The sequence below is a fragment of the Falco naumanni genome, chromosome 12 (assembly GCF_017639655.2).
Source record: "Falco naumanni isolate bFalNau1 chromosome 12, bFalNau1.pat, whole genome shotgun sequence".
In the NCBI taxonomy this organism is placed as follows: domain Eukaryota; kingdom Metazoa; phylum Chordata; class Aves; order Falconiformes; family Falconidae; genus Falco; species Falco naumanni.
The window spans coordinates 23,842,956-23,867,098 of NC_054065.1; the positions used below are offsets into that span (position 1 = coordinate 23,842,956).

Here is a 24,143-nt window from a genome sequence, read left to right on the forward strand (position 1 = left end):
ATAGACTATACAAAGAATATACAAATATTGCATTACTGAAGATTTTCACCTTTAATTTTTCTTATTGTGAGAAAAGTAAGTCATCATCATCATAATTTTAATACTAAAATTCACATAAGCATACATGAGAGAGAAGTATTGACTCAAAGTGTCAAAACCAATTTCAGAATGGCCTCTAAAAATACCAGCAACTTCTACTTTTGAGCCTGTATGGTCAATATTCACAAAAACATTATAAACCATGTGCAGTGCTGTCTGCCATATGAAGACTTACATTTTTCTAAATATATTCCATGAGGGGAAAAAACAACCAGTGAGCTACCAACAATCACCCAAGGAAAAAAAAAAAAAAGCTTCCTTCTCTTTGAATCAGAATGACCTATTCTCAGAAAAGGAAAAAAAAAAAAAGAGAAGTCCTTTGACAGAGGGTTCCCAACATTTGGAAGCCTCCACTCTACTGATTTTTCAGTAATTAAGTAATTTTGTAAGAGATTTTTTTTTTTTAAAGAAGCAACTTACATTTTGTACATTTCACAAACACATGTACATATATTTTTGAACACCTTTCACATATTACCAGAGCTCTTTAACATGCCTTACCTAGTGTTAGGCTGCAGGTTAACATCTGTGAAATTTTGGTCTGTACTGCCACCCAGAAAAATCTGTTCTCCATCACGAAATAATCGATACTGAGTAATGAGTCCATTGGGTTTCTTTGGTTCATTCCAGTAGATTTCCACTTCTGTTGAGCTGACTGTGATATGATGAGGTTTTGGCCATACCCCTATTAACATCACAATGACACTAATTTAATTTTATGAGAGAAACACAAAGGTGATTTTTTTCCTTTCCCACAGTTTGAGCTGTTGCTTTCAGCAGTGTAATGAAAGCGTAAAACATCGCCAGAGAGAATGACAGAATTTAACACACTTTCTGTATTTATCCCATATCAGATGCAACCAACTGGACAAGGTAGAGATTAATGGAGAACAAGACCAAAGGCTTCAGCCTTTATACGCCCAGTTGTCTCTGCATATTTATTTGTGCTTTAAAAAAATACACATCCACTAACTAATCCTAACCTTGCTAACTTAAAGACGAACTTGGGGAAATTGTCGCAAAAAGAAAGTAGAAATGCAGTGCCAGGCAGTCAGTATAATGTGTGCATTAAGATACAAATACTCCAAAAGAGACAGATTCTCTTGTGTGAATTTATACATGATAGCTTGATGGATGACAGTGGAGTTTTGCACCTTGTTCAACCATCAGAAAATACAAGCCCATACGACTATCCCTTTGCTGTTCTATAAAAATGTCTTTTTCCCTTACCATGAGGAGCAGCTTGTAAAGTTTGACCTGAACGTGGTTGGCTAGAAGCACATCCAGCAGATGTGCATGCAGTAAGTATGAAGCTGTAATTAGTGTACGGCTGCAGACCTAGAAAGAGCAAACAGAGGTTAGACCAAAACGCTGACATCAGGCACCCCATGAATTGTATCACTACATAGATAGTTACTAGACTTACAGTTAACTTTTTTATATTTTTGGCATATGCGCTATTTTGATTTTACATCTGAATAATATTAAAATGGTGAATTCTTGCTATTTTAGACATATATCCTCTATTAGTTTAAAAGAACTGTCAAATCAATTTAGATTGAATGCATATCTATGCTGCAATGGATCTATGGAAGCCCCTCATATAGACATACCTGAATTAGCGTCAAAGCAATTAACTTAGATGGCACTTGCAGTGTAGTAATAACAGTGCAGATCTCAGCCCAGATTACTGTTGAAAATTTACCCAGTCTCCAAGCTTTTGTTTTGTTTTTGTTTTTTTTTTGTTGTTGTTGTTTCATTGGGTTTTTTAACCTATGTTTCTGCCTGTACAAAATGGTTAAAAATTAACTGGAAAGCGCCTAAACGTTCTTGACACAGATAGAATCTCCATCACTGGTAATGACCACAGAAGTCCAAAGTTTTCCAACAGATAAGCACCTAAAAGTGTCATTCCTTAGAGCTTTGGACTTGAAAAGCTGAAGAGCCTGTAATGTTTTGAAAATTTATTACAAACATATTTGCAACAATAAGAAAAGATAAAATACTCTTAACTTGAACATGAAATTTTCTACTATATTGCAGACAAGTCCAAAGATACTCTCTTCCTGCCCCCTTCCCAACTTCTATTTGTTCATTTTTTACTCCTATTTTACCGTATTTGTTACAAAATTTACTATAAATGCTATAAGCAGTTAGAAGCAGGACTGACAACCAAGCCCTCCCCATTACAGCATATTAATTTTAGTTACTTGTAATATTTTAAGAACTTTTTTCAGCTCAAACTTTCTATGCTGGACTTCCTTGAATGAGACTAAAAGAGAATACATTGACCTTTCCTTGGAAAATTTCAAACATCCTTGTGCTGTGTGTCAATGACTTCAGATTTGACATCAAGGTGTCTGCAGCTTAAGAGTTTGACTTTAGGGCTCCTCATGAAATTGCATCTAAAATTTCGCTAAGAAACGAAGCTTTTAAAATAGCCATTTCTGCACACCTATTAAAGGCTTCTTACAGTTAAATCATTAAAGATGCAGACATCTGCAAGCCTATTTTGGAAAATCTCAGAGTTCAGCTTTAACTGCTGATCAGACTTCTCACAGAGCATGGTCCAGCGCAGGTTACAGGGTCTTCGCTAAACTACTTGTTTGGGTATTTCTTAAAGTTGATCTTAAAAATGTTACTGTCAGACACTGAAAACCTTTCCCTCACATGCTTTCAAGGACCCTCTTGTTAACATCTCATAACACGTTAAAACAAGGTTCCTGAATGCGAAGGGATCAAACAGCACAACAACAAGCAGCAAATTATACACAAAAGCTCTGAAAATGCTAAGATTGCAAAACTGAACACTCATAAACTAGGAAATCCCAGCATTAGGACATTGTAGGATACAGATCACACCTTCTGCATAGAGGCTCTGTGGCACAGTCCTATCCAAAATTCCCCCCAACGTGTGGTCTCTGGTCTGCCCAACTGTACACAGATTTTTTTGTGGTGTCCACCCCTAGAGCATACAGTTGCTTTACTAACACCAACCACCTCAGCATTGCAAATGGCTTAATACAGTACCAGAAGAATAATATATATAAGATAGATTTATCTCTCTCAGAAACAGGATGCTGGTTCAAAGAGACTGAGAGAAACTAAAATCTCCTTGGACTTGCCAGGAGGCCATTTAGGATGGTGGGGACCTGGCTGCCAGAGGACCTGGTGTTAGGCAAAACTTTATATATCTAAGCATAACTGGTGCCTTCAGCTGGACAAAATTCAGGCCTCAGGTCTCAGGTGGGGTGTCAGGAAAATGAAGACATGGTTGTGTCAAGCTGTGAAAGCTTGCGGTGTGTAATCCTCAGTACTGCAGCCTCAGCTGCTGTGAAAGCCCGGGACAACAGAGGCCAACCGCCTTGATGTGACGGTCTCTCCTCACAGCTGCGAGCAGGGACTGAGGGCAGCAGGCTGGACCGGGACAGGGTCCCGGGCTGAGGTCCTGGGCTGGGATGGGGTCCCAGGCCTGCGAGCAGGGCTGGGGGAAGCCCAGGAGAGGCTGGCAGCAGTGGCAGGGAGCTGACGTGGGAGCGTGCTGTGGCCTCGCTGCGTGCTGCCAGCGGCCCATCTCCCGGGATGCTGCCCCTTCTTCCTTCCCTTCGGTGGGCGATGCTGCCAGCCCCTCAGCAACCCACATTTTAGCTCTCTGGCTTGGCACCAGCCTTCTCGCCTCCCTCGCTGTGCTCTGCATTCACACAAAACTTTGGGCTTGTGCCCCCCTGGCTTCTGCTGAGCAGAAAGGAAATTTAGCTCTGGGCACATGCGGAGTGGAAATAGGCCCATATACACTGAGATTTTGAGAAGGAATACACCTACCAAACACAGAAAAAGCTGAGAGCAGAAGCTGAGGCATCAGTCCTACATACAGGAGCCTTTTCTTTTTCTTTTTTATCCATTTTACTCTTCCCCTGAATAGCTTGTAGCCTGAATGAGGCATTAACCCTACGTACAAATGCGTGTAATGCAGACTGCTTGTGTGAAAGAGGCTGAATTAGGATTATACAGGTCAATTCATACATATTATACAAGTCAATTTTTAAGTGTGTGGCTTTGTGACCTTAATCACGTAGTTTTGATGTAGCTCATGCACCTAGCTGTAATTACTCCAATTACAATGCAATTCCGTGACAAGAAAAAAAGTCTGGGCAAGATCTTTGTTTGTAAACAAATCCTTGCTTATAGCCAGTATGAAGACATTTTAATTAAAATATATTAGAAAAATAGAGAGAAAGAATAAGCAACAATTATTTAGAAAGGTAAAACACTGAATGGAAGACATGCAGGCTGCTTAATGAATTGAACAAGACATGAAGGAGAGAAAAGAAAGAGATGACTCAGAGGGACAGCCCTGGCTGTAACCAAATTATAGAATCATTTAAGTTGGAAAAGACCTTTAAGATCACAGAGTCCCACCCTTAATCTAGTACTGCCAAGTCCACCATTAAACCATGTCCCTAAGTGCAACATCTACACATCTTCTAAATGCCCCTGGGGATGGTGACTCCACCACCTCCCTGGGCAGCCTGTTTCAATGCTTCCTAATATCCAATCTAAGCCTCCCCTGGCACAACTTGAGGCCATCTCCATTTGTCCCGTTGCTTGTTACTTGGGAGAAGAGACTGACCCACACCTGCCCACAGCCTCGTGTCAGGGAGTTGTACGGTCTGAACAGTGTGTATAAAAGTAAGAAGGGAGAAAATGACAGTTGCAGGCTAGAGAGAGGCAAAGGCATGGAGGAAAGCCAAGTATTTAACATTTCAGGATAGAAAAGATTACTGTGGCAACAAATTACTTGAATTCCCCTAAAGGGAGTCATGTTCACTTTTAAAGGAAACATGCATAATAAAGCAATACTCATTTACAACTACACTTTAAAGAGAAAAATGAGCATTAAAAAAGGAGCACATGGTTTCACTAAATTTATTGGTGAAATTCTGATACCTGAAACCTCTAGTCATACATGGAGCAGTCACAGCAGATTTTTACCTAGATTATTAAAGCTTTGCATTAAACTCCTTGTCTTATGCATGCTTTGGAAAGCTCTGTGCAAATCTATGTATGTGATTAATAATAAAAATAACAAGTAAGATAATCTTGAAACATAAGCAGCATTTTGCTTTTCCAATTTCTCTACTTGATTGTTCTCTAGAGGATACTTCTTTTCTTTTTCCGTCTATTATTGTGGGGGGGGGGTTTAATTTTTTTTTTTTTAACTTAGCAGTTTATTTTGTTATTGCAGCATTTGCCAGTTGTCAAAAGGCTGTAAACAAGTGGTTTTTTAAGAATGCATTGTTCTATTAGCCAAATCAATTTTTTCTGTTTCTGTTTGTCTCCATTTGCGGGTATGGCTCCAGCAAGGTCAGTAATTAGCTCCCAGGATAATGCTCCTGGGCCCTGCCATGGGAATTTTACACAGGAGGATGTCAGATTGCTGACCACAGCCTCACACAACCCCTCCACCCCAAAGAATTTCTTCTAGATAAATATTACTAATGATTCAGTGCTGCATGGAGACAGAGTTGACCAGTGACAACATTCCTGTATCTCTTCGGTTTTCATTCCCCTGAAACGGAGAATATGTTCGGATGAAAGAATTCCAAATGGTTCAGTCATAAAATATTTATTAATATTGTTTCTTTTACTAAAAAAAAAAAAAAGCATCAATGATCTTCCTTGACTTTTACCTAAAGATGATTGATCCTACAAATTCTCAATAAAACCTCTTACTCGGAATATTATATTCAGTGTAATTAAAAGGGGGACCTGAGAAGAACCTTTGTGATAAACCCACCTGCTGCTGCTGAAGAGGGCACTCTTAGCTTTCTTTTATAATTCCCCTAATTATTTTCTTCAGTCTTACCCTCTTCCTGGCCCCTCATGCAAACCATTAGCAGGCCCATTTGTAAAGTAGTAGTAACACAAAGTGAAACAATGCCATAACTGTCATCCAAATTGTTCTGTACAGGGTAGTGGAAGTGTTCAGTAATAAATGATATAAAAAGGTCTTTTATTGACAAGCTGCCATGTGCTGTTTGCATTAGAGAATATGAGAAGATGATGGCTGCTGCCCCTAGGTCCCAGTGGCATTCAACTCAGTGAGATAGCAGAAAATGCTTCAGTTTGCTTAAAGCATTGATAACACCTCTAAATAATTAACTGAGGACTTCCTGTCTTCAATTACTTAATGCTTTTTTTAACATCTTGAGAGGATTATAAGCAATTTATGGATTTCACATGATGAGCACATTCACCGCTATTCCCACAAAACATTTGTGGGATCATGTTTCCAAAGCTTTGATGTAATTAAAAATAAGCACCAAGACAATGGTGCAGTGGCAAGGTGCTAGCCCTCTCGTCTGTTATGTGCAAGACCCTAGATTCAAAGTCTCAAGAAATACTAATGCGACAGCTTCATTAATGTTCAACTGTTGCTCAGGGAAAAGCAGACAGGTTTTTTTGGGAAATAAAAAAAAGTAAAAAAAGGAAGATGGGGAAAAACAAAACATCCATGGCAAATAAGACAATAGTTCAAACATTTGGATTATGTATGAAATAAATTGATTTTTTTATCTTATTCTTTTAATTTAGAAAGCGATAATTATCCATATTGCAAAATCGCTGCCACGAATTCCACATTATTACCCAAGGACGCTCCTGCAGAAAACAGCACAAGATTTGATTGTGACTGTCAGGAGGAGCAATCACTTATTTCTCTGCTGCCTTAACATGGCAGCATTGTACAGCTACTGAATGGAACAGGTACACTAAAGGAAAAAAGATCCTTGTTTCTCTGAAGGGAATTTCATTTTCTTTCCCTTCCAACTGGTAAGAGAACCAGTACTGTTTGCATTAAAATAACTGCCTTCTGGAAAGGAAGTAGGAGCATGAGTATTTTTACATGGGTTTGGGAAACCATTCCTTGTTGGTAGGTGTTCTTTACAGTATAAAATTACACCAGCAATTCTAAAACATGTACCACCAACTGGCACACTCTAGTAATATCTCATGTCCAGAAGCACTGGATATGGAGACAGGCGTAATACACAGTTGATTAATTTCACACTTGAGCATGATACTGTCAAAGAGAAAGAGCAATCCTTTACTCCTCTGTGAGTGACTACAGCAAGGACACTCTTTTAAGGGAACCACTTTGACTCAGGACTCATGCTTTGCCATATATACTGTACAGGTTTTATGTGCTTTAAGTCAACTTCTACTCTTTAGGTTGCTATCATATGGTGTGTGTATAACATATGAATCTCTACCTTTCCTACTCAGATGGAAAAAAAGAAGAAAAAAACCCCGTATTGATGAGTTCCTAAAAATCATAGATATAAGAATTTGATAAGCAACCTGAGGCCAAAGAGTGAAAAAAGATACCCCAGAATGCTTACGTTCCCATCTTGTGTTCAACAGAAACATGTCTAAGAATAACTTTGCTTCAGTGTAACATTCAAATATAACAAAAAATTGAATATGTGAAAATAATACACTTGAGGTCCGAGTCAAACCTCCCCCCAAAATCCCTTGACTAAAGCTTCTTTCAGATACACAGAAGGGATGGCAAGCCTACACAGAATATCTGGGACCTCGAGAACACCACAATGCCTGCATCTTGAATTGAGCTGGACAGATTTATTTTAAAATTTTGAAATTAAATCTATTAATATTTTAACAAACAGCAGCCAGAAATAAGAGATTGAAAAAAGTGGATTCAAGATACGTAAAGTATGATAAAGCATTCTAAAGTGCGCAGTACTGGGGATTTAAAAGTTACTGACAAGTAGAATTTTTAATATATTCATACTGTCGTCTGTCTTAAGGACAGGACATTAGCCTGTCAGAGAGCTCTACCTCCTTACCTGATACTGTGTGCTGCATTCTGCTTCCAGCATCCGTGTATATAAGTCCTTTCCCTACTTGACTGATCTGGTACTCTCTGATGATACCATTTGGTTTCTTGGGTGCAATCCAGCTTAAATGTAATGCTGTTGAGTTCAAAGCACTGATTTCTGGTGGCTGAACGCTCTCTGGGACTCCTTGGACAGTGACTGCAACTACCTGAAGACATATGAATTAAACAGCAATTTAATGTAATAGTACACTAGATACCATGATCAATGAGAATGTCACTTTTGTTTTAAAATGTTGTTTGTGCTGGCATATCATTACCAAGGGTCTAGAGAACTAGTTACTTTTTTCCTCCTTTTTCACAATGAAATCTGACCTTGAATACATTACATAAGTCTATGTCTACAATTTATCACAACAGGTTCACCACGTTTTAGCTACACAGGGTGAAACAACAAAAACTGTATTGCTTGAAAACTCTTGATAACTCTCTTCCATATGGTTTGTCAGTGTCTCTGCATTTTAACTGCCTGATTTCATATATTTTAAGCACCCGTAAACATGGGGCTAAGCCTCCATATATCCCATGCAATCTGAACTCTATTGTAGTTATTTGCAACTCCATATTTTTGTAAGGAAACCAAAGATTTTTAAAGCTAGAATTACTTTGCACTTGTTAAGCTCTTTCTACTAAAAAAGAAGAAAAGGGAAAAAGCCAATTTTCTATTGACACATCTCTACCATCTCCTACAGAGACATTTCGAAATTACACTGGTTTAATAAGTGAGTCAGACCTTTTTCTTTTTGAGAACCACTTTTCTTTTTCTGTTATTACCACCATAAAGTATTTATATTATGCTGTAAATATAAAATGTGCCCTCTATAATATATTGTCTTAGTGCATTTGGTGGAATCAGTCCCTACTTGCAGACTTCAGTGTTTGCAACAGTAAACTCCTTAATTACAGGCCAGTGAAATAAGCAGAATTTATTAGCTCAGACCAAGGGTTGCAGCAACTGTGCCTACGTAGCTTCCAGACCACAGCTCTGTGTGCAGGTAGAGGACTATGCACTGATGTCCATTCCCCTGCATCAGTGTTTCTTTTCTTATAGTTCTGACTTAGATTTGTGCTAATAAGAAAAACAGTTAAAGCCCTGGAAAAAAAATCCAACTTTTAAATCCCACAGATATTATAATTACAAAGCACAATCATTATTTCCCACCTCTGCCCCACAGATCTTACGCTTGCAGTTCTAGACATTCATTTTCTTAAAGGCAAGGATATTACTGTGAAAAAGAGGTCACTTAAGAAATAGTTTTTCCAAATGTTGAATAAGGCAGGTACTTTGCAGAATAGAAACTAGCTGGTTAAATAGTAGTGCTGGTAAAAGACATCTGTGCTTCAAAGCAATATGAAAGACAATTAAGCAGTGGCAAAGGGAGGGAAGTGATTCTGTTTGCTTAAAACTGAAGCAGAGGCAGGTTGTACACAAAGCAAGTGTAAAGCCTGAAGCAGGTGCAGACATGGAAAGCCAGTGAAGGGTAATATAGTGGAAGGAGGCTCAGAATAAGAAGGTTGTTGAACAAATTGATAGACTAGAGCTAAAGCAGATAAACTAAAACACCAAGGAAGAAGAGGCTACAGACCTCCTAGTGAGAAGCAAAGATTTAATGTCAAGGCTTAGAGAAAGTGCATTTTAATATCCCTTACTCTATTCTATCATGCACAGCTTTCTTTTTAACAAATATCAGTTCCTACAGTGCAATTTCAGCTTTGCCAAGACTGAGATACTGTTTTCTTCTTCCTCTTGCTTGTACCAACCTTAAGTTCCAAATAATCACCCGCTGGTAGTTGAATCCAAGTAAGATTATTGATGTTTTTCACTTACTCACTCAATAATCAACATGTCTTCAAATCACACCTTTCCAAAAGCATTTTTATGTTACCACACTGGCTGATAAATTTCTGGCACCAGTTCCATAAAGACCAGTTCACTAACCTTGCTGCTGTCTGTGCATCCAGCAACAGTGCAGGCTCGCAGCTGGTAGGAATATTCTTGGTATGGCCGGACACCACTCGTGTCTGTGAAGCTCATTTCTGTTCCTCTAAAATGCTCAATTCCATTTCGGAGAATGATATAGTGAATAATAAGACCTGTTGCAGAAAGGAAGTTTACTCTTTTACTAGCTGAGAAGTCCTGTGTGATGGTATACCATAATAAGCTACTCTGCACATGGGAAATATTACACACAATCTCCAGGTGACCACTGTAACAGACAATCATCCTGCGTAAATTGCTAATGTCAATTACCAGCTACTTTCCTCAGCCTCCACATCAACTTTCTAGTAGATCTCAATTTTTATTAAGCGAGTTCTTCCAAGTTTTCTCACTGTTTGAAGATCATAAGCAAGATTTCCTGAAAGAAACATGAGCATCATCACCCCCACCTCCAAATCCCCAAATGCTTTGTAACATGACTGTGATTTTTCTGATCAAATTTGCCACTTATTATTACAACTGTTCTCAAAAGAGGCTTCTGGGCACTTCTTAGAGACATACTAAATTGTCTTCTGTGAAGTCAGACTACTTTTAATTGGAAAGAAAACTATATCAACCTAGAGAAAATTCTTCTCGCAGGGTTTAAGAATACCTATCTTTCAGTGTCAGTGATCAATTAGGAAATGTTTTGGGTTTTGGAACACTATCAGTTGAATGATTGAACATACTCTTCTTTTAACATATGTGAGTACCATTTGGTTGAAGTGGTTCCTCCCAGTTCAGAAGTATCATATCTTCCCGATTATCCACTTTGGCCCATTTTGGTGGACGTACACCCTGTGGCACATCTTGCTTAGTGATAGCTCTGCTAATTTCACTGAAGCCTCTTCCATAGCTATTCCAAGCAGCCACCCTGTACTCATATGTGATAAAAGGTTCAAGGTTCAGGTCTAGAAAAAAAAAAAAGAGTTATGTATGGATCATCTCAGTCTTATGAAAACACAAAATAATGTTTTACGTTTTTTTCCTGTGCCTATGGGACTATTTCTGTGTTTAAAGACAAGTAGATATGGAAGTTCTTTTAGTCTGGGACATTTTCTGATATATCAATAATTCTATCAACTTCTGCGAAAGCAAGTTTAGACCTTATGCATTCACTGAACTTCTTGCTACTCATTTCATTTCTTTGAAGATTCGGTCTTGATTCACAGATTACTTCTTAAACAATGGTACTTCACTACAATTGCTTTACGTTTAATTAGAATACATGATATCATCCAGGACATCTTTTTCTCCAGAGTGAATCAAATACATCAGCAAATCACCAATCTGATATGTCACTTTTCCTTACCGGTAAATGAATACTGCTTTGGACTTCCCGTGTAGACAGTCTCCTCTTCAGCTGGACACACATGTTCTTTTATCTCCTTTTCTGTAGCACTCTGTGAACCTTTTATCCATGCACAGATATTCTCCCTAGGATCAAAGTCACACTTTCCACAATGTGCTGTTGCCACCATAGACAAAGGGCAAAGGACATTCGCCTTGCATTCTTCTTGTACCTAAGGAATACATATTCATTTTTAATAATTTTACCACATCTTCCTTTCTTTACAAATGCTTCCATTAGTATTTCTTTTTCTTTATGCAACATACAAATCAGGCAATCACATTGAATAAATTGATATTTCTAGCCTATGGGAGACCCTTTCAGCCTTTGGCCTGTCTGCCGTCTTTGATCATTAATGCTTTTATAATCCTTTCTAAAAGAAACAGATATTTTTTTGTTGCTGTTAGGGTCCTTGGATGAAAAAGTCACAAATTTTAACCACTGGAAGCCCACATGGCTGGGGTTTTGAAAACAGACAAGTCTTGAATCAAATGAGAATGGGATTTTACCTGAGAATTTGAACATTCTGCTCTGGCAAAGACCAATACCCCGGGGCAAATCAGTAGCAGATTCCCAGCCCCACGCAGCTTGCCAAGTACACCAGAGGGCTCTGCGCAATTCCTTGGCAGCTTTCAAGGCTGAGAGCTCTTATCCATGGGCTATATAAATCGTGTCCTCTATCACATCACTCCTGAACAGCAGTTTGACTGCAATAAGAGGACCTCTGCAAATGTTGACGCAGATGTAAGGTTTAACCCATAAAGAACAATTCACAGAAACAGAAATATACACTGAACTTCCACAAGTTTCTATTAAAATTCATGAAATAATATTTTTGCCAAACCATAAGCTAGAGAGCAATAATTCTCATAAAATATATGTTGTTGCAGGAAGAAATGTACTGCAATATTTGCTACAAATATTTCTGTCCATCAGGCTACAAACCTTAGAAGGGAAAACAAACATTATATCTAATGCTTCCATAATTCATCCTCTGAAATTAGTTTATTAGCTGATTACGAACTTCAGTGAATTTAATTTCCCAAACCTGGCACTTTCACAAACATTACAGTGTGATAGATATCAATATAGGATGTAGGATATAGATGGATTATATTTACAGAAAAAGTAGCTCCAGAATATGTCGCAGAATATCAGTGCTTTTAATGTTAGTAAATCTATACATAACAGAAAGCTAGTACTGCTATCTCTTTTTTACCGCAGGTAAATGAAATACAAAGTGCTTCCTTTGTTTACACATTATACCCAAGGCATAGATCTAGCATGTTATCTACCAGAATTCATTAACCTATTCACAGCCATTTTTTGCCTTGTAGGAACCAATACAATGCATTGAGGAACTGTAGCTGACTCATCACAAAACTTGGGTTTTCTCTAGGAGAAAATTATTCAGCCTGAAAATGAAATGACATGAAAACCTTGACATGAAAAGGAGAAGACGGAAGAAATATTTCTGTATTAGCTTAGCAGATGAATGCAAAGGATACAGGAACACCTGTATGTGGCAGGATGGGGTCTGTTTTTACTTTGGTGATTCCACAATTCCACAATATCTACACGATTTCCATATTGTAGAATGGACAATATCCAATCCTCTTTCTCTCTCATGTACTTTCTCCCTCTCTTGAAATATAAATATACATTTATATAAAAGAATATATGTATATAAAACCAGGATTACCATCCTCTGAAATGTTCGTGTTCTTAACAAAAATCGCAATAACAGCTGACAATATTTTTACAGCTTACATGTAACACCAAGATGCTAATTCTTGAAGATTTATATTGAATTCAACCGGAGTTGCAAGAATTTGCAGCTTTGAAAGTTTGGCCACATCATCTCTTGCTGATACTGGCCAGTCTTAGAAAATACAGAATTAGCCTTTATGGTGCTTGGTTTACTCTTACATTAAAACAGAGTGAAAATAAACTATATAATTCAGTAGGCACAAAAGGCACTAAAAATATAATACCCTCATTGCTGCTAAAAGTTATACAGGGACCTATCCTAGTACCGCTGAAATTTATGCCAAGATTACCAGTGGTTTTCTGCAGGATGAGGTTTAAGTCCATCAAGAAAATATCAATTGCTTTATTTTTATTTATATTTTCTTTAGGAAGTTGGGGAATCTATGTCACACTGCCTGCCTAAATTGAAATGTAATAGCATTTTTATACTTCAGAACTGGCCACTTTAATTTTAATTTCCACTTAAGGAACATCACCAGGAACAGTGGTCACAGAACAGGAACTGGCTATACATGTCAGTCTTGTTAGTATGCCAGCTTTTAGCCACCGTACTAATCTGAAGTGCTGGGCAACACTTCACAGAGGCAGCTAATCATTATTAATTCCTTTAGAATTCATTGCAATAACATCAATCATGGTGAACTCATTCGGTATTAATATGGATGTAATGTGAAAATGAATAATGCACACAAGAGTTTTTATATTCCTATTTTAGAAAAATAGTTATGAACAGTGTATTTCTCTTTCCATCGTCAAATCAGAGCTACCGAGAGATTTTCTATCAATTACCTTCATCATCATTCCAGCTGAAATCTTGTCAGAGCAAACATATTTCAAAGGATTATATCCAACTCCATTACAGCATTCTTCGCTCCTTGGAATAAGTTCAGTCTCACAGCATTTTACTGGCACTTGGTCATTCTTTCTAACATGTGCTAGGGACTCACCACTGGAACCTGAGCAGCATATGGTATCTGACTCATTCACGTATTCCTGCCCACAACAGAACATCCCTGAAAGGAACAAACAAACAAAAATATCTGAATATGAAATGTAAGTAAATAAATAAATAGGTAAGAAAGGAGAAAGCTCAGAATGCAATCTAGCTTGGCATAAACCCACCAGCATCTGGAATTTCCCAGATTTAGCTAAAGTGAGATTAAATTCGAACGTGAGGTGACTGAAGTAAGTGTCCTCACTTCCAGACCTATTGAAAATAATCAAGAATTAGAGGAATAAACAGAGATCCCTTATAACCAACCTACACCACTGCTGAACTTTGTAAGAACCTTTGCTATGAAATACCATACCAAGGTACCGTGCATAGCAGGTCGAAGCCAGACTGTTGATGAAAATTTCCTGTAAAATGTAGAAATTGAGAAAGCTGCTCCATGTACTCTCCAGTCAGGTCTCATTCATGGGCCCCTCACATGGGCAGTCTTCCAAAACTGCATCTTAGTATTCCAGAATGTTTTACATTATGTTTTTAAAGTGGGGGTTCATATTAGGTATGTAAAACTAAAGGGGTGACTTGCCAAATACCCACAGTGATGCTTCAGTCATCTAACACAGAGAATTACTCTTTAGGAAGTTAATATCGAAATATAACATGCATTTCTATAGTGAATTTGATAAGCTCCACAATTAATTCCACTGTCTTTCTTCTATTTCAAATTATTTTATTTTAAAATTAAAAGCTCATCATAACCAGTGTAATTGTCCATATATACACAGGAATTATTCTGCAACTGAAAAATACTCGTGTTGAGCCTCACACCATTTAAAGAAAGGGGTAAATTTTAACTCTGAACGAAACGCTACAAACACTTTTATAACTGACAATGAAATAAATGTTATTACTAATTCATCTAGAAAGATACACACAAAACCAGGGCTGTGATATACTTTTTACATTTACAAAGTAATTTGTACGTGACATAATTACTGTAGTATGTAGGCATTTAAAACACATGCAGAAGGGGCTACTTTTCTCACTGCCATTTATTGCAGCAAATCTCTCTTAGGAAGTCATACATACTGAAAATTACTCTTTAAGGGTACGATCCCGCTAAAGCACTCAGAGCATTTCATTCCAATCACCAGAATGACTACAAATGACGTTACTTGCATACTTTACCTGTTTTCAGGGCTGGCTCTATTCACAGCAATCAAACTGTGATCACAAGCTCTCCAAGAGGTAAATATTTCCTCCTGTTCACACCCTTTTTCCAAATTGTTCTAGGATTCTACCAATTTTAAGTAGAGAATTAATGCAGAAAATGACTCAATTCAATACTAATAAGCAACTCAGACAGCCCCAAGGGACTTTTGACAGGCAAACTAAAATTTTGATAATGAACTGCTTTTCTACTGAAACAAACAAGGCTATATTCTTTCACTGCGAACCTCATCTTTGTTTAACTGAATTAAATTTTTCAGCCAAGATTTCACTCACATAACAAGAAGTGACTCCCTTTCTAGTTTCTTTGGTAAACCATTACTTCTTTAATTATTATCAACCTTGTTCCAGTGTGATAAATTGCTAATTACTTAATACCCTAATCAGCGTTCATTCTTTGCACAGATAAACTGTGACAGCGCCATTAATTTAAATAGTAATTTCACTTAATGGCCAGAACGGCACACCAGATTTTTATGCAGCATTTTCTGAAGACTGCATCCATCACTGCAATATTCTGACATAAAGATGTCTGACGTGCACTAACTCACTTAGGGAGAGCAGATGTTGCAGAGCAGAGTTTGGTAGTAATTCCCATAGTGCATCACTTCAGCATGAATGAGCTGCAAAGGCAGAGGTAGACAATCTTCTGAAACTGCATTGCATAGCCTCTGACCTTTGCTTAATTTATCACATGTAGCACTTGACTCCTGAACCTTGACACCTCAAATGTACAATTTTAAATATGCTCCAAGAAAAACAAAATAGGACCATGTAATATTGATGGATTGATTTGCCTTCTAAAAATCACTTTCTTCAATTGCTTAAGGGTCCAGAAATTCCTATAATCTTTTGCTGAATTCAGCAAAATACCAAAATACAAACTATTTGTTTGTAAATCAACTGGAATGTGTGTGTCATACTTTATGTATTTATGTTTCATAGCCACATAATGCATTACAGCAAAAAGAAAATCCATGGGCTGGAAAAGACACTTCCTGCTAACAGTGATTTCTGTCAACAATTATTTCATGTTCATCCCCAGCAACTGAAAAAATTTACAAACATAGCCGAGTGATGAATTACTAATGTAGTAAAGCTGCAAAACCAATGCTTTCAAAAGGGAAAAATGAGTATTAAAAGGCTTAGCCTTTGGAGCCAGAATAGAGGATCAACAAAATACAGAGCCAGTGTACATTGCAAACTACTCCAAAAATCCTTGGCTTACATGTGGGTATTGCAACTATTACAGATCAGGAACCACAACAGTACAAAGCATCATCTTTCATGAGTCTGGGAAGTCAGTATAGTGGCATTTTACTAGCTTTTGGTTTTTTCTTTCTTTATTTCTGCTTTTTTTTGTTTGGTTGGTTGGTTGGTTTGGTTTGTTTTTTCAAAAGACAAAATCCAAGAGTGGTTTTAGCTGACATTATCCTCTATAGCCAGAAATAGTCAACTTTGGATAATCACACTGCAGCAGTGGGGCTCAGGACACGTGTGTGCAATGGCATCACTGCCAGGCTTTGCCAGTAGATGTCTCTATGGTCACCCCACTAAATAAGGCCAACACGGGGTGAAAAATAAAACCAAAGAAAATAGAAATTAAGCAAAACCAACAGTAACAAAAAGATTAATGTGAGATGGACAAAACAGGCTCTTTTTGTAGGACGGACTCTCCGAAAAAGGTATAGAATGGCAGATGAAAAGGTTCTATGATTCATCCCCTTAAACCAACATTCAGTGTGAACCTGGGTCTAGATTCTGCAGAAGCACGCTGCTTACAAACTGGTCATGCAACAGTAAGGCTGTGCACAACACCTGCACTTTTCGTTGTCATGTTTTTCTTGTCTGATTTTTTTCAAGGAACTAAAACTCCCAAACAAAAGCTTTAAATTGTTGTCACATCTTTAAACCATAGCATTCATTGCCGACTACAAAACAGAGCTTCAGAAGCATTTCAGCTTTTGCATAAAGCCACTCATGTTACCTCTTCCCCTTCCAGACAATGAGATCAGCTTTCCAATTACCATATTCTTGCAAAATTCTATGTCTCCATTTGCCAATGATAAGTAAATTATGTTTTTATGTGAGAGCATTTTTTCCATTAGAATCATAATAATAGGGATAGGGAACAGGTAGATTCTTGTGCCTGGCTTGTGCATTTTCATTATTTAGCAAGGCTGAATTACTCTAAGAAATTAAGCAAAAACCTATTGAGCATGATGTATATGATATGATAAGAAACCACAATCTATTCTATGCTTAATGCAAAAGAATATGATTCTCTTTTCAACTATGTGCTAATTCATCTTTCAAACCTGTATTTGTGTTCAGCTGTATGCTGGCTTGCAGCATAAAGTCCTCACAGAAAACCTGTGAGTGATGAAAAAGCCACTGTTTTCTTTTTTAATAGCCAAAAAAATGTCATTCAGACCCATTCTCAAGAAAAATGGTGTAAATGATAGAGCGCTATAGGCTAAACACATTTTAAAAAGATGGGTATAAAGGTTTTTTAAATATATATATTTAAGGAAAAAAACTGTTAAGAATACATATATACTGAAATGAAGAACATAACTTTCATCCCAAGATACCTGTATTACACTCCTACACAACTCATCTGCCCAGAGAGAGTAGTAAAAACATAAACGCTACCCCAGCAGTTCTGTTCCAACAGCATCTGTTAATTCACTCCATTTATAAAATACATATTGACAAAGACAACTGAACTGGGACCAGGGAGATTTGATTTGGTGTGAGAAAGTCAATTCAATGTGATTTTGTTAAAGGGCTCCTGCAGGCAAATAAAAGAGTTTAAGTAATAAAGTACATAAAGAGATGTTTTATGAGCCAGCCCCGTCTTGTAGGAGCCACACAATGCACGGCTATGCAAGAGGGCCTTTTTCAGAGCTGGTGTTGTGAGCCCTGCATAGATGCTGTAGATCAGGCACAATTAGTGATCACGGTGAGGGGGAGCTAAAATCCTGCAAGCGGTGCTGTTCACAGCATACACGCTATGACTCACCACTGGAAGGGCAGGACAGCACAGAAACCACAGAAAGCGTTGCAATGTCTCTTCTGCTTAGCCCTTCCTGACAGTCAGCGCAGACATAGGGTACTCCTAGTACCACAGTGGCTGAGGGATCCAGTGAATACGAAAAATAAACTGAAGATAGAGCTCATTTTGTTGGGAAGGAGGAGTTCAGCCTTCAGGTCTGCATTCTGAGTTATATATTAACTTATATATCCTTAGTTGCACAACTAGAGGCTCAAAACTGGCACACATACGGTGAAAGCACTGCATCACTCATCTCTGTACACCAAGCAGAACTGGGTACTAAACCTTCATTATTTCTGTGTTTTGAAACCAGGCTCCCCTTTGAGACTGCAATTGTTTCTGAAGTCTTTTTGTGAGGCTGGGAAAGCCTAAGGCTGATGGTATATAATTTGTCTAATAACTGTGGAAAGAAAAGACACATGAAAATACCTGAATAGGGTTTGTAATAACACCTCCAATCTCTGCCACCAGCTAGTCACAGAATGCTTTACGAGGAAGTAGGGTTCCGGTTGTACCTCTGAGTGGTGGAGTAATTTCCTATGGGGTGCAAGGGATCGATGGGATACGCCAGATGAACAAGTGACTAGTGCTGGGGATTGAGTTTTGTTGATTTTAAACTGCAGCAGGTTTACCCCTGTGTAGATGCACAAGTGAAGGACGTAGACCACCAAGCAGATAGCAGCATAATCTTCAATTTCTAGGTGACTAACCCCATGCATGGCCAAGTCTAACCTCCGCTCTACTCATTGAAAGGGGAGCGGTCCTGTTTCCTGACTGGTATAATAAAAGATCATGCACTCCTTTTGAATTTTCTGTTGTCTCCTATCCCCGCAGCTTTGGGGCAAAGGTAAAAAGAAGGGCTATTGAAAGCTCACCATTCTGCAGTCTATCAGAACAGGTGAGTAAAGTGCAACATCATTTTAACAAATTGGCATACACACCTTAAAGCTGAATGTGTTGCTGCCAAATGGTTAGTATCCCACGAGATTTAAAAAGATGAAGACTCTTTTTTTTTGAAAACTTATCCTTTACCTGTGAGAGGTCTGTGTGCAGTCCCTTCTTCTTCATCACCACAACAGATTAAGTCTGCGCTTACGACTTCTCCACCACAGCACTGCTGATTGAAACTGTCGTGGAGGGATCCACCACAGCAGATTTGATCGCCTGATGTGGAGAAAGGAATTCCCTGGCAGCAAGAGTCGCCAATTCCAACTGAAACTCTGTTTTGCTCTTCGTTAGGGCAACATACTTCTCCTGTCAATTTAAGAATACAATTAAACATTTCATGCATTTTTAGCTCTTGATGATCTTAAAGGTCTTTTCCAACCTAAATGACTCTATGATCTGCTAGCAACCAGTCTGGGTTCACACATACTAGCAGCTTCACGTACAAAACGTTCCACCTGCAAGCATGGAATCACTTGGTACTTTAGAATGCTATAAAAGTATGTTCATTTGTAATAATTAAACACACATGCATTTATGAATTCAGGGCTAAGATTCCATAAGATATCAAAATGCAAGCGTGGCACAGACAAACTGAGAAAAGCAACCAAAATTATTTCTGTAAATGTAATAATTATACAGCTGAAAACCTTTAAGTAGAAGCAGCTACACAGTAAAGAGAGTTCGTTCTTGCTATGATTAACAGAAGTCAGCCTACTTATTCTCAGCAAAAAATTTCCATGTCTCCTCCAAAATAATTCTAGACTTGTTTTGAAGGACTAATTCACATTGGTTGAAGAGTTTTCCAGTGTCACTCAGGACTTCATCTCCCAAAGAATTTAAGGATTAAAGTCACTTTAAAAATTAAATACCACACAATAAATCACAATCAGTGGGTTTGGCTGCTACTTAAGCAAAAGCACCACTTTTTGCAAGAAAAGGCCTAAAGATAAGACTGCCCATGAGCCAGACGCTATGGTGGTGGGCTGGGCTGGGCTAAACTGTGCTGTGAAAGGAGTAGATACTGCTATATAAGATATAAAAATTATGGTATATGGCAATAATTTTCATTCATTAGTGTCTGCACTTGATCTGGTCCAGTGTTCTGAAAGGAGCACTTCTCTATTATCTTTCCGTGCTGTAATGTTTTCTGTGGCTCAAATGTCATTTGGGAGGAGCAGGGTTTTTTCTGATATTGAAGACGGGTAATAGAGGTGATTAAAGTATTTGGATTCCAGATTTTTAATAAAAGAAATGTGTTTTGATTTTTAAAACTCATTTTTCTCCTTGCAATTAATATCTCAAGTCCTTTTCCTCTGAAAAATTGAGAATTACAGACAAAGAGCCCTAAACCCAACACAGTTTTCGTCAGAAATAAACATGTAATGAGATAGTAACAGATGAGGGAGAACACTGTTTTCCTTTCCCCCCTACATTCCTTGCCAAAGAGGTGCCTGGGTGGTAGTAGCATTATTTGTTTCACTCTGCTTTAAGAATTTCTCCTCCCATCTTAGTTCTGGGATGGATGTTTCCAATTCTTTGTGCACTACTGTTTCGGTAACCGATTCCTGCCTTCCTAATTTGTAATCTTCATGCCTTCAGCCCAGTGTGCTTCAGTACATCTAGAGCTATCAAGCTGGCCAAACAACATCTGGGAAATATGTATGCTTAGAGTGTTTCCTGTATAAATAACTTTATCAAATAAAGTCAATAATAAACAGAAAAAGATGAGAACAAATTTTTAGAGTATAATAGATATAACCTGTTTAGATACTTCATCATATTTTCCTGCATTCCTCGGGATCTAATTTAGTTGCTACACAGAGAAAGTATTAAACCACAGAATGTAGCTTACATCTATTGGAAATAAAACTGGGTTTTTTTAAAAAAACTATTAGACATAAGACACAAAGGATCAGTAACCTTCTCATTAACCTCTCAAAATGGGATCCATTCCAAGCTGGGCTCAAAAACGTTCTCTCTCTGAAAACAACCAAGCAGTCTTACCAGTTAATTGTTATCCTTATCAAAGAGTGACCCACATTAACATTTAGCTTGAGGTTATTAGCATATTTATAAAAATAAAAAAGAAAAAAGTGACCAACATTGTTCATGTTGCTGCCCTTTAGAGTACGGGAAAAGAGAATGCAGCAAGTATACTTTGAAAGAAAAATGTTTAAAAACATGTTCAAACATTTACCGTTTCATGCTTATGGACTGCTGACTGAACAAGAACTACTTTCAGACATAAGATTTTCTTTCACTGTGCTTTTCTTCCTTGATGTAAACAACATTAAGCTAGTTAACATAGACCACTGGATGGGGACAGAGGTCACAGTATAATCTCTCCATTTCAGCACATTGAGATTAATGAGGCCAGCAAAATACTCTTCTCTGGTCCTTCCATGTGATAGCATTTTTCTGATGACATCATGGAAAGCATTCTAACATTGTGATATATGAATTACTTTTCAAAGGATCAGAACTTGGGATATGCTGAATGTGTTGGCAAAAATTCAAGCATTTCTGAGCCTAGGGAATGTGTGCCAGCTCATGAGTAATGGAAGCATTTTAGCTCCTGACCTGACAATTGCCTACAAAGAGATATATGCTCTGAACGCTGCCCCCTGAAAGGGCTCTCCTCCCCCTTTTCCTCCCCTCTCCCTGTCAAAAACCCACCAACAACCTGGAAAACCAAACTCTGGACAATAGACAGAAGCACAGTTTTGGCAAACTTCCCAAGCAGTTCTGAGAATTAGAGTATGATCATCCTTAAGAAAAGGATAAATTTCCAGCAAACATAATATACGTGAGATGTGTACTTTGATCTCTAACTTTGGTAGAAACAAAAAGTAGACAATGGAGAAACAAGTAAAAGTGACGTAATCCATAAAATCCACCCCAAATGCTAACAATTGTTCCACAAAAGACATGGCTAGGGAAAAATCACATGGGGTCAAGTCAAGCAGAGAACTAAACCACACCACTAAATTTCCTGATGGTGTTCCTATTAAGCAGAACTGCCCTCCCCATTATGCAGCACTTACTGCAATTAAGTATAGTTTGGCATAAATTAGTTCTCTGGGAAATGACCCAATCATCAGGTTTCATCAATTAAGCCTTTCTTGTATAAACACAGAACTGTGTTTAGAAGACAAAGTCAGTGCAATTCTCATTGTTTGTGCCACTGAACAGAAGCCTTGACGACACCTAGAAATCTTGATAAATCCCTCGTTTATTGCTATGTTTTCATTCTCCTTGGTTTAACAGCTATATAAACTTGGTTGGTTTGTTTCTTTGAAGCAGTGGAAAGGAGATGTCTCTTACCTACTAATACCCTAGTGTAATAACCACCACAGCACTGATGTTTTGGTTGCACAGCATGTATCTGACCACCACAGCAAACACCTGGTGAATTAAGAATAAATGGAATGTACTTGTCCCCGCAGCATTGGAAGCCAGGTTTATTGTCGTGCAGAATCCCATTACAACATACCTAGAAGTAGTTAAAAAAAATAATATCAGTAAGGCAATATCTGTTAAACAGAACATAATGTGTTCTCTGGCAAAACAACGTATACGAAAATGTGTACAGAACATCCTAGCATGGATACTAATATGACTGCAGTCAAATAAAATGTAACTTGGCTAAAATCGTTTGCCCTCCAGCATTATCAGACTTCAATAAACTACTGTGTATCTGACAGAATGCTGCTATTTTGTGGCCTTTGACCATACTGCACCTTAATAAAATAGTCCATTAATATGAATAATCTTCATATCCCTTGCAGGCTCTTTGAATCTCTCAATGTGGAGTAGATTGCAATACGTAGATATAATCTACCATCACCTTGTCCTTTTCTTTTCTCCCAAATTCTTATTTATTTATTTATTCATTTATGATGAAACATGTCATCTGAAACCCTTAAAACTAAACCCCAGTATTTCCCAATATGAGCTCTTGGGTTTTCCTTCACATAAAAATAAGTGGAATTTTCTTCTTATAGCACATGATCACATATTTATGACCACAGTTCTTCAGACATTGTGATCTCAAGAGAATAGTATTTATATAAGGAGTTTTTTTTCAAAATAAAATTTACACGGAAATGAATCTTGAAAAGGCCTTTCTACTGTGGACTTCTTTCTAGGTGCTGTCGAGAAAATTATACGCTTGAACAATCAAATAATTATTTATACACTTACTCCTGTGTCGATGGAGTGGCACACTGTATACACAACAAATCATATAGAACAGTCAGTAGAATCACTGTAAAAATTGTAAGCTCAGAACATAGAGTCAGTGCAGCTGGTATTAGCCAGAAGGATGCCTCTTACAGCCAGACAGAAAACGCAGTTGGCAGTACAGCACACATCTCAGGGCAAAGCTGCTCCTTTGTTTTCCTTTGACATGGACCACTTCCACCCCTGACTTTAACAACATTCTATATCAGGTTATCTTAACAGCAAAGAAAGAAAGTGTTCCTCTAGAAGGTTCTTTTGTTTACCTAGGTACTTTAATTACTAGCTAACAGAAAACTTTAAAAAAATGGGTATTAAAAGGCTCAGAACATGTAATTTGTATTACATCTGTATATAAAAATTTTTACACAAATATATACATACATAAAAATATTATTACTTTTCTTAAGTCATAAACAAATTATTTTTGATTTCAGAAAGATGATGCTTTGTTTTGTTCACTTTCAAATTGTTTTTACTCAATCATCCTTGGGAGTATTAGGTTAGGTTCTGAAGTTACAATCTGCAATACATAAACCATGCGTAACCAAAAATTAACATGAGGTTAACATGTTCTTGTTTCCTTATTATATTTTGAGGTTT

The 24,143-nt window shown here is 37.7% G+C and overlaps 1 protein-coding gene across 1 annotated transcript in view; it reads right to left on the reverse strand.

The window, feature by feature from the left end:
- USH2A (usherin) overlaps positions 1–24,143 on the reverse strand; it is a 391,715-nt gene that overhangs the window by 69,780 nt on the left and 297,792 nt on the right. The window contains exons 48-56 of the mRNA XM_040612018.1: positions 22,626–22,794; positions 19,386–19,607; positions 13,906–14,129; positions 11,308–11,518; positions 10,709–10,906; positions 9,957–10,111; positions 7,968–8,166; positions 1,330–1,437; positions 601–784 (exon numbers count right to left, since the gene is read on the reverse strand). Coding sequence (XP_040467952.1) covers positions 601–784; positions 1,330–1,437; positions 7,968–8,166; positions 9,957–10,111; positions 10,709–10,906; positions 11,308–11,518; positions 13,906–14,129; positions 19,386–19,607; positions 22,626–22,794 — 1,670 coding nt within the window. The remainder of the gene's footprint in view (positions 1–600; positions 785–1,329; positions 1,438–7,967; positions 8,167–9,956; positions 10,112–10,708; positions 10,907–11,307; positions 11,519–13,905; positions 14,130–19,385; positions 19,608–22,625; positions 22,795–24,143) is intronic.